Source organism: Chiroxiphia lanceolata, chromosome 11 (assembly GCF_009829145.1).
Source record: "Chiroxiphia lanceolata isolate bChiLan1 chromosome 11, bChiLan1.pri, whole genome shotgun sequence".
Lineage (NCBI taxonomy): Eukaryota > Metazoa > Chordata > Aves > Passeriformes > Pipridae > Chiroxiphia > Chiroxiphia lanceolata.
This window is the reverse complement of record NC_045647.1, coordinates 4,823,685-4,834,676: the sequence shown is the minus strand read 5'-3', so window position 1 is coordinate 4,834,676 and position 10,992 is coordinate 4,823,685. Positions and strand designations below refer to the sequence as shown.

The window sequence follows — 10,992 nt, the reverse complement described above, 5'->3', positions numbered from 1 at the left end:
ATTTATTATTACTGCTAATTGAGAATTTAAAAAATTAAATTACAATGAAAGACGGGCAGAGGGTCAAGCCTTGCTGCTTCTTTTACGAGCTTGTGTTCAGCTTCAGCTGTCTGCAAATTTCTGTGTTTTTAACATGTAGATATCATCCACTGAAGTGAATTTAAAAGAAAAATAAATACATCACGATGAAGAAATCTCAGACTATTCCGTGTTAGACTGTTAGGCAGAGGCAGCTAAAGGTACACCCCCACAATGTGCCATTTTTAAATAGTATCATGAAGTAGCAACTTTCTTCCTCATATGGGGAAGCTGGGACTTGCCTTGGCTGTTGCAGTAGAAGACTGGGATTGTCCACCCATGTTTGTATTAAAGATATATTCTCAATACTCACAAGTGTCTAAATTCATGACAGCACAAAGTAAACCACTTATTTTCCACTGAAGCCAGTCTCAGATCCCTCTGGTTAACAGGGAGGAGCAGTGATACCAAGACTGGCATTTGCAGGAGGTCCCCTGACTTCTATTTTTCTTCATAGGCTTTGGACACAAACCAGTGTCTTGCAGTCCTGGAGAACAGGAGGTTGGGGGTTCCTAGCATGCTTTTGAAATTAGATTTTCTATAGAGGTGTATAAAGAGTCTGGTTTTGATGAGAGACAGGGGGAATAAGTGGTACTCTGTTCTGCTGGATAGGGACTGTAGCAATGTGTCTAATCCAAATAGGTCTTGGAGAAACTGGTTAGGGGAAGATGCCACTGAAAGAGAAGGAGAATTGATCTGTCACGATCGTGGGGCTCCTCCACATCTTACAAGCAAAAGACAAGGGAGCCTGTGGCTCTACCTTCCAGTGGCATTTGTTCCCAGTCTATCCTGGCAATGGCCCTTTGCCTCACACGCCTGTGGCAAGGAGTCCCAAGGGTTAATGCTAAACTGTGTGGAAAACTCTAGCAGTTTAGGACATGTAGCTTTTTAATTTCACCGTGAGGCATCTTGGTGTATCAGTGCAGCAAAAGAACCGAAGGAATGCCTGGTTGCTACCCCTGCCATTTGTTATCCCATGCACTGCTGTCACTACCTGTCTGTTTAATATACCACATGCTCATCACTGGAAGAGTTGTGTGCCATGTCCACTCAATCCTGAGATGAAGCGGGCAGAGCTACATCAGACCTGATGGATGATAACTTGTAAGTATAATGGCTTGATCTGAACTCACTCGGTTTGAAAAGACTCATAGTAAAATGAAACCCAAGCCTCAGGTTTCGATGGGCAGGTTTAAAAAAAGAAAAAGTAAAAAGAAAAACAAAATACTTTTTCTTGCTAGTTTAAAGGACATAATTGTCTTCCAGCAGCAATGGGAGGGAATGCCAGGGGTATCTCTGCACAATGTGACACATGCACGGGGCCAACAGCTTACCTGGATGGTCCTCACTGCTCGGCGTCACCCCAGGGAGTGCCAGGAGAGGCAGGGAGCTGGTACGGCTGTCTTGGGGGAGAAAAGAAAAAAATGGCAGAGGGATAAATGTAGGTAAATGTGTTTTGGCACAGCTATCATCCTCAACCACTTAGTGACAATCATTGACTTGGGGAGTTGGTGCTTTGAAGTCAAACAGAAGCAAGTGTGCTTCCTTGCAGGGGGAGATTACATGGGATGGTTCACTGTTTCTGTTATCTTCTGTGTCATTTCTGGAAAGGAAGACAAATTAAAACAAATTGCTAAGAGAGTAGGTTTCATCTGAGAAGAGGTGAAGAGGATCACCAGCAAACGCAACAGTTCAGGTAGGACTAAACAATTTGAGTGCTGGGAGGTATGCGATGAAATGTGGGGCATCATCCACACCCAAACACCGCAGAAGCCTTACATGAGATTCCAAAACCATCAGCAAATGAGGAGAGAGGAAATTTCAGCCCATGCTCCAACCTCCATGGCTTAGCAGTCTTGGTGGACAAGATGGCAAGATCCCCATGGTGGTAAGCCCAGATGCCCACATGGGTGCTGAGCTCCTCCACCTGGGCTGCCCTTGCCACACCACACATTCCATGCCTAGGGCTTGGAGGCTTAAACATTCTCTCCTTCTCTCTCCAACTGTCAGGGAGGCAAAACAGGAGGACATGTGGGACTATCCCTACAGTGAGTGCAGCAGATGGAGCAAACTCCATGGGAATTGCTCTTATCCACGTGGGAGAGGCCAGAGGGAGAGCAGGCGCCGCAGCAGTGAGCTGCTCCAGACCAATACATCACGGGTGCTTTCATAGTTCTGTGCCCATTACACTTTGCTGAGCTCAGGCATAAGGATGCAGGGGATTTAGAGACTGTTTATTTTTGTCATAAGGAAACAGGAAATAGTACACAAGGCTATAAATATATCTTGGGCTTCATATGACATCATGAACTCGTGCAAGTGCTTCGCTTCTGATTTACGATGATGGACTGGTAATTCACAGGAGCTTTGGGTTTACTTTATTTTGCTGTTGAAGTAACAAAGCTAATGGTGCAATCCCGGGAGGGGGTATTTTATCAATAGTGAATTTTTGACCTCATTGCATACATTTTAACTTCATGAATTAGTGACCCAGCTAACTGTAAAGCCTTCTATAGGCTTATTATAAATCTATCACAGGACTGGCAAAAACTTTTGGCCCAGATCCTAAGCTCTGACAGGCATGTGTTGATGGACTGCATAGCAAGCACTTCCACTAATATTTCTCACTAATTATACCATATATTAAGAAAAAATGAATGAAGCCAATGTTTATATGCAGCTTTAACTGCTTTTCATATAAGAAAGCAACACAATTCCTAATAAATTTTCACCTTCAACATTTCTATTCATTATAATTTTTACCATGATGAATGAAGTTAGAACTGGAGAGGGAGGGGGTTCATCTTGAAATCTGTTCAGTGAATGACTGAATTTACTTCCCTTCCCCAACTTGTGTCGAGGAAGGAGGGAACAGATGGACACAGGAAGAAGAGGGAGGCGAGTGCGGAACGAAGGAGATGGGTGAGGAACAGATGGAGTTGGGGGAAAGTGGAGAGGAGAGTCAGCAAGGATGGTAGGAAAGTTTTCCACTTGACCTTGAGTTGAAGTGAAGATCTGCATACAGCATGGGACAGCTAGATTTTTGGGATGCATCCTTTTTTCTCTCTGTGGCACTTATGCTGCAAAGATTTTTGGGCCATCCCAGCAGCCCAGTCCATCCCAGGGGACCTGCAGAGCCAGGACTTAAATTTTTTCAGGGGGTCAGTTGCAGAAAGGCCCCTGCACTGTGTTAAAGTTCCATAATGGTAATGGCAGGGGAGAAGTGTGTGCAAACAGGACCCAAAATGAGTTGGGATGTCATAAGTCTCTCACGCATCCCAGATGCCAGAAATTGGAGCTTATGGCTTTGAAAAGGTATCCTACACCCAGTTTGTTAGGATCCAATGGCCAAAATACTGAGTAATTTATGATTTTACCTGCCTAAAGTAAGGCATTCGAGATGGCCTGATTTTCGGAATATGCTGAGCATCTGCGTTTTGAGGTGTATTGAATTATATATCCCAAGTCACTAGTAAGTCCTGGAAAATCTTGATTATATTCTTAATTCTATTAAATTGCCTGCATATACTCCATTGGTTCTGGCTTTGCTAGCTGAAGAATGGAAGAGGTGAAAGTTAAATATTGGCCATGTGTGTCATTCCCTTTGAAGAAAATGGGAGCCATGTGCACTCACCTAACAGCAATGTTTGGCCCCAGCTATGATTTCACAGCTGGGCCCTAACTTCAGGAATGCCAAAGCACTAAATGACTCAATTGGAGTAATCTGATCAATGCTGTATTTTTGCTGTGGATTTAAATTGCACACACAGCAAGAGCAGAGTTAGTTTTCTTCTCTCTCAAAATCACTTTTCTCTGCAGATTTGATAGCATAAATATGAAGTATTGCTCTCATCACACAACTAAGTGAAATGGCAGAAAACGTATGTCAAATAAAATGCACAACATTACGTCCTTTTTAGTTTTTGGAGGCTGTTTCAGAAAACGGCTTCATTAATTTTGACTGAATAAAAGGTTCCTTTAAGGGATTTCAATAAGTGACATGAAAAATGTTAATACGAATGATCAAGACAATGGAGGTTAAAACTGTTTTGAAAATATGTTTCTTTTATAGATCTCAGATGTTGGAAGAGTTACAGAATAAATATACGGTAGTGCTGACATTCAGTGCTGTTTCATCTTAGCGAAAGAGTTTTTAATAAAGAAAATTCTTTCCAAGGAATGCTTTCTGCAGCCAGTCTTCAAAAAGAGGTTTTCTCCCCTCCTAGTTTAATAAAAATTAAAGTAATTTATGTCATATTGATATGTCGATATGTTTTTCAATAAACTTTTTCACAGAGATTTTTTTTTAAATTCTCTTCACTTTAAAAATTATAATTATATGTCTTCCTCCCACTTTGAAAATGGCACAAGGTGCTCATTTGCAGAGCTCTACTGTTCAAATCTTCCCTGAGAATAGAAATGTCATGACTCAGTTAACAATGCTTTATTATTCACATTGATCTTTTTTTATAGTGTTCTTTATCTCAAAAACATTGTAAATCAGATATCTTCCTCCCACTCTTTTGTTCATTTGCAAATTTTTATTATTCTAGTTTAAAAAAGCAATGGAGTGTCAAGAGTCAGTGTATATTGTTTATGTTCTTTTTGCTTTAAAATTACTTTTAACTATAAAAAGTAAGATGTATAGCAGGGAGAAAAAAAGCTGTATTTAAGGATGCTTAAAAAAGAATCGAAGGGATCAGTGTGAATTTTATGCTGTTCGCTTACACCTTGGAGTTGTAACGACTTTGCAAGAAGGGGGACCAAGCACTTTATGGAAAGGGTTTTATGTGCTAATTCAAAAGTCCCTGTTGCATCAGACATCATCGTCCACATTGAACACTGGACATAATTCACCCCCTAAATGAACACAAGAGCAAAATTCACAACTGGTTTTGCCACGTGTTCCCTGGGTGGTTTACAGGCGCCTGCCCAGAGCCCTGCACTCCCATTGCTCCCTGTCAGAGCCTGGCGTCAGGTCCTCGGGAGCCCTTGGCTGATAAACACCGTGATGAATCACGGAATTCTCACAGGAACCTCACAGCTTTGGTATCAAGTGTTAGCTGCAGCAGAAACATAACCTCAGCTGAGCAACAGGCAAGGCAATCCCTGAAACCCATGGGCGCAGGATACAGCCGTGCATCCTTTGGGAGAGCCACGCTGGGGAACCCCAGGCCTTGTTTCTAGATTGGATCTCCCAAATTCTCCTTCAGCCACTGTTTTCTTTCCCTATCATGTTTTTCTTTAGATCTCTATTTCTGTCCTGACTGCTGTGACTGTATGAAACGGCTTCCATGAAATAAATCCATTACAGGAATCAGGGTTAGTCCAGAGAGCAGCAGGATCTGGTGGTATTTCACATGCTACTTGTTGTTAGATCATTTTTTTTTCTTTTGCCTGTTTTAAATTTTCTGATCAGAACATCCTGGCACCCCATTGTTATTTCAGCAGCTCTTGAAAGAGATCCTGCTCTCTGGGAGTCTCTGAGAATGAGTGGTTATTCCTGAAGTTTTCTTTAAGCCCCAGATTGGATTTTTTTGATCTTATGGAATCACAGAGTAGTTTGGGCTGGAAGGGACCTGAAAGACCATTTAGTTCCAACCACCCACCATGGGCAGGAACACCTTCCACTAGATCAGGTTGCTCCAAACCCCATCCAACCTGGCCCTTGAACACTTCCAGGGATGGGGAGGATCTTGTAGGTGGTGTGGTGGCTCTATCATATGAAACAGCCATAAAAAGTTTTTTAAAGGAAACTATAGTTTGCTTTCCATATTCTTTTGTTTCTTCTTTTTGTTTCAATGCTGCACTCTGCTGATATTTTGCTAAAAGGGATAATTAAAAACCTCAGAGCAGGTAAGTCTCAAACTGAACCTGAACTGAAAACACACAGCCCTGTCCTTCCCTCTTCAGGTGGAGGCCTTGGTTTTATTAATGTCACCCCAGACACCATAGGGCCATGCCAGTCCTTGTTCCCTCCTTGGGCTGCAGGGATTTGGGATGCACAGCACCACACAGAGCACTCAAAGCTGCAAGGACACCCTGCACTGGGTGCTGGAGCAAGTCCATCCCAGAGCTCATGGGCAAGTGTTTGTTTTGCAGGGTTAATTCAAACCTCTCAAATTCTCTTTGTTCTTCACTGCAGAATGTGAAACTGGAGGTTTTGATGTGTTGTCTTATCTGAATTGATCTTATTTTCAAAGTAAAGAAAAAACAAACATTATTATCATTGTTATTATTATTATTATTGTCCTTGCCTTGACAGCACTGCTGCATTAATTCTCTTTTCCTTCCTTCCTCTCATGGTTAATGACTCACCACACAATGTGGTTAAGACTGTCTGCAAATATGATCAAGTTTCAGAAACAAAATCCTAACCAGAGCAGAGTAGCCAGAAGTGGACAAGGCTTTGTTTAATACACTAGCACAGTAACTAAAGGTGGGTCCCACTCATGGACATCCTTGTGTAATTGTTTGCTGTTCAGTTTGGGAAATTTATAGATAATGTAAAACAGAAAATGCTGACTTTATTACAAAAAAAAAAAATTACATGTAAATCCCTGTGTCATTACATTTGGAAAGCACTTAAAATGCTGTTTTATTTTTGGTGAGCACCATCTACTGAAAAGTGAAAATATCAGAGGGATCTCTAGGCAGAATTTGTGAACTTTCCAGTGAAAAGATAGCACAGTGTCTTCCTTTCATGTCCCAAGGTCTTTGTCAGCTGTGCCACTTTCTGTATGACACCGAAGTTTTGTGCCAAGAGTTTATTCCCAAAGCAGATATTACACACAGTTATGGACACAAAGATATCCCTGCACAGCATTAATGCCAGAGGAACTTCGAAGTTGTCAGCATTTTGATTTGGCGGAGGGATACACCATCAAAAGCACGTATATTAACACCATCAAACCCATACATATTCTTAAAATATATCCAAACACTTCAAACACCAGGAAATAGAGCTGCAAATCACAGAAGATGCAGCATTTCTCACAGATAGTCCTTAAAGCTCTACTTGTGGTAAATTGGCACATGATAACATATGACTACAAACCCCATGGCTTCTAATAAGTTATAAAGCTTTTCTTTGATTTGAACCCAATGGTGAGTGACAATCTTTGAGAGTCTTATGTGTTCTAGAGACTCTCCTTGCAAATGCTTCCTTTTGTTTCTCTCTAATCTGCATGCCATGCTGGAACACAACTGGGAGCTGGACTTGTCCAATATAACAAACATTATTAATCTTATTGCCAACTGAGAACCTTCCCAGGTGTTGCAGAACAGCCTGTGCTGCACTGCACTGGAAAACCACTTATTTGTCTTCCCCAGGGCTTGATCTGGTATAATCAGATGTCAATGAAAAGAATTCCAGGGAACTCAACAGATGAGGCTCCAAACCAGCCTCCAGTATGGTAGCCTTGTCAGGGTTTCTTTGCTCTTTTCCTCAGGAAAAGTCATAGGCAAAGCAATTAGTGATATCTGAAGCAGAAGATGTCTCATGCTGTGCATCTTATCACAAATCAGTTTTTTCCCTGCACCGAAGATGCAGAATACCTATTCTGGGGGCAGACAGATGACATCCACTGTTACTTATGTATGTAATAAGTACTCTTAAAACAGTGTAGTCTTGCCTGCTCTGGCAAAGGCAAACATGGTAACTGTTCTGCTCACAGCATTAAACACACTTCTCTCGCTGTGCAGTGGAAGAATGTGTTTAAACTCGCAGTCTATCACTATTCCTGGATAGTGTAGGAGAGTCAGGAACACTCAAGATGTCTTTTCCTGTGTATATTAACTTGTTCAGAAGAAAATAGTGTTCTTAGAAAACATGAATCTTACAGCAGAAGAAAGTTTCCTTCATGAATGCGTTACAAAGGTTTCCGAACAGCTGCTTGTTCCTTTGGGCGCATGAAATATGAGGTTCAGCCTGCTCAGAAGTGCAAACACGTAATTTCTTCTCACTGTGGCACCTTCGCTGTGGTCATTTCCACCTGGCCTTGTGATGTTGGCAAGCACAGTACTAGCACAATGCCTTCATTGTACAAGCTTTTGGAGGAGGACTGTAGAACTCCACAGCTCCAGTGAAATGTCAGTGTCTCCCCAGGGCTGGCTGTTCATCCTGCTTCACCAGGAACTGTGCTCCCAAGGAGTTTTGTCAGAGTCTGATGTGAGCAGTGAACACAAGAGGTTTCAGGTGTTGGTAGATGGTAGGGTAGCACACTCCCACCAGTCTGTGAACCATGCACAAGGATCAAAGGGTTATTGGGCAACTTTCAGCAGACTGGGATTGCCAAAGCCCCAGGAGTGTCACCCCTTGTCTGTCCCTCTCAGGGCTGCCTGGGCACGGGGATGAGTGAGAGCCCAACCCTCTCCTCTAAGCTCGCTCACACTAAAACCTTCACTGGAGCTTTTGCACGAGACTCAGGTGTACAACCCCTCTCAAGCAAGGAGGTCACAGCCCAGGCCCTGAGAGGAAGAAGTGGGTATCAATGAAATGGAAGAGATATCACTGCTTTAACACAGATTAGCAAAATCTAACCCCCATTAATCCTTCAGAGCAGGGCCGCCGGTTTGTTCTTTTTTCAATCTGTTCTGTATTCAAAGCAAGTACTTTTTTTTCTGTCACTATACCACTATTGTTAACAACTATAAATGTATTAAAAACACAGGGGCATTTTAGTATGTGTATTGTGCATAAGAAATATTGTTACATGACAAGCTCCAATTGGCAAGTGAAAAGAGGTTTTATTGAAGGAAATAGCAGTAGCAAACAGTGAACTATGCAGAATAATGGTAATTGTTCCTTTAACATTGGCAGCGCACGTTCACTTAATATGACTGCTCCTCTGTCTCTGCCTCATCCAGACCCAGAGGACCTGTTAGACAAGCAGGCAGCCACCTCTCTCTGGGATCAAGCTGTCAATGCAAACTTGCTTTCTTTCTATTTCTCGGAGCTAAGCTGTACCCCCAGAGCTCCTGAAGCTTCTCCTGAGTGAAAGCTTTAAAAAAGCTCCACTCTAAATTACATCACACGAGCTGTTCTCTTCAGACTGACAGAACAAAAGCAGGGGGGAGAAACGCCAGAAGTACCATCTGAATGAATTCTGAGGTGCACAGGATGATTTACCTCCTCATGCTTTATCAGAGGAGATTAATGTTGTCTTGACCTTGCCTACCAAAGCCCAGCAGTGTCCTCTAACTAGCAAAGAAAGTTTGCATCATGTGTGTTTGCACAGTACTAATAGAATCATAGAACCATAGAAAGGTTTGGGTTGGAAGGGACCCTAAAGATCATGTTCCAGATGGGACTCTCCAAATGCCATTATCAGAAATAATTGGAGCAGGTGAGCATTACCCACTTCTCCAATGGCTGGGTAGAAAGTAGATAAATTGGCATATCTCCCCTTTCTAAAGGCTTTCAGGTGGTATGAATTGGTGTGAGAACCCTCACTTAGGAAAACATCCTCAGCTGGGAAGGGAGGGGGCTATGGGCCTTGCCCCTTATTTAGCAGATAAACAGAGAGAAGGGGAAAGGGTAGCATCATGGCAGTTTTCCAGGTAAGGTGCAGGTTTAGCAGCTCTGGAAAGGTGGTCGTTTGGGGGCTGCCTGATACCAAAGCAGTTCACTGAGATCTTGCAAAAGGAAATAAGCAGGTCTCATGTGGCTCCTAGGCTGACCTTATTGGGGTTCCTTCTCAGTTTTCATTAGAAGAGGGCAGTGAGGTGAAGAATTTGTTCTCCCACTCAAAAGCTTCTAGGCTTAGCCCCCTGTACAGCACTTCTGTGCTTGTTCTGCTGCTTTGAGCAAACCTTAAAATGTTTCTTTAGAGTCATTAATACAAACAATATTCTCATTTTAAAGATGGGCTGAAGGCTGAAACAGGTGAAGAGTAAGTATTAATTAAAAAGTGCTGCTTATATCCCCCAAGGAAATTAGACCTATTAAGCTAATTTTTTGCATGGAATGTGCCACTTCAGTAGTTGAAATGATGTGGTGCCATGCCCTATGTGCTGTAGGGAGAAGGAGCTGGGAAGTTGAAGACCTTACTGGAGTTTTCAAGGGGCTGCCCAGTTTGAGAAAATAAGAATGGGAAAGGAAGGTTTCACTAAGCAGGAAAAGCTCCTCAGCTGAGGAAGTGCCTTTGTTATCCAACATACGTGTTTTGTAAACACCTCCAAACTATACTATTAAGAGAGAAAAGTTAAGCTATTGGGGCTGAAGACTTAGTCCCTTAAGTGACTTCACAAGTATGGAAAAAACCAGTTCTTAATAGGAATTGGAGATACTCCTTCCTTTTAAGAATCTAGTGTCCTCTGGTCTCTCACTGAGATGGTCTTGGCAGTGTTTTCCAACCTAAATCATTCTGTAATTCTGTATTTTCCACAGGGGACACAGGGTGTTTTTGTACAGTCAACACTTGTCCCAGCCAGGAGAACAGACACTACTCGAGGATCCTGACTCAGTGATGCAGCATTCAACCCTGAGCTTCTGAGTGAGTGAAGTTTGGTTTTTGTTCTCTTTTTGGTGGCTCAAGTCCGAGTTGTCTTCATGCACCTGGCCAGAGAAATGACTCTGCCTCAAGCTGTGAGGGACCATCCTAATGCTTATCAAAGGTGATGGAGGTGTTTGGCTACAGGGTATACCATATCAAGTGTTGTATCTGCTTTCTGTGGCACAATGAAAATCTTAATTGGGCAAAATCTGCAGTGAAATGATCACAACTGAGGCAAACACTGGTAGTGAGCCTGAATACAGACCTTATCACAGTAGGCTTCATCACATCCCCTGTCCTACCAATGGTACAGATGAAGGTGCTGGACTTGCAGGTGTTAAAGCCAGCAGGTTTAAGTTATTAAACATAACACTAGTCTAGTTCTCTGAACCATGGATTTAGAATATGTTGAAGGTTC

At 42.4% G+C, this 10,992-nt stretch overlaps 1 protein-coding gene across 1 annotated transcript in view; it reads right to left on the bottom strand.

Moving 5' to 3' along the window:
- Positions 1-10,992, bottom strand: part of MDFIC2 (MyoD family inhibitor domain containing 2) — a 43,336-nt gene that overhangs the window by 8,227 nt on the left and 24,117 nt on the right. Inside the window, exon 3 of the mRNA XM_032699202.1 lies at positions 1,413-1,481. Within this exon, the coding sequence (XP_032555093.1) occupies positions 1,413-1,481 (69 nt within the window). The remainder of the gene's footprint in view (positions 1-1,412; positions 1,482-10,992) is intronic.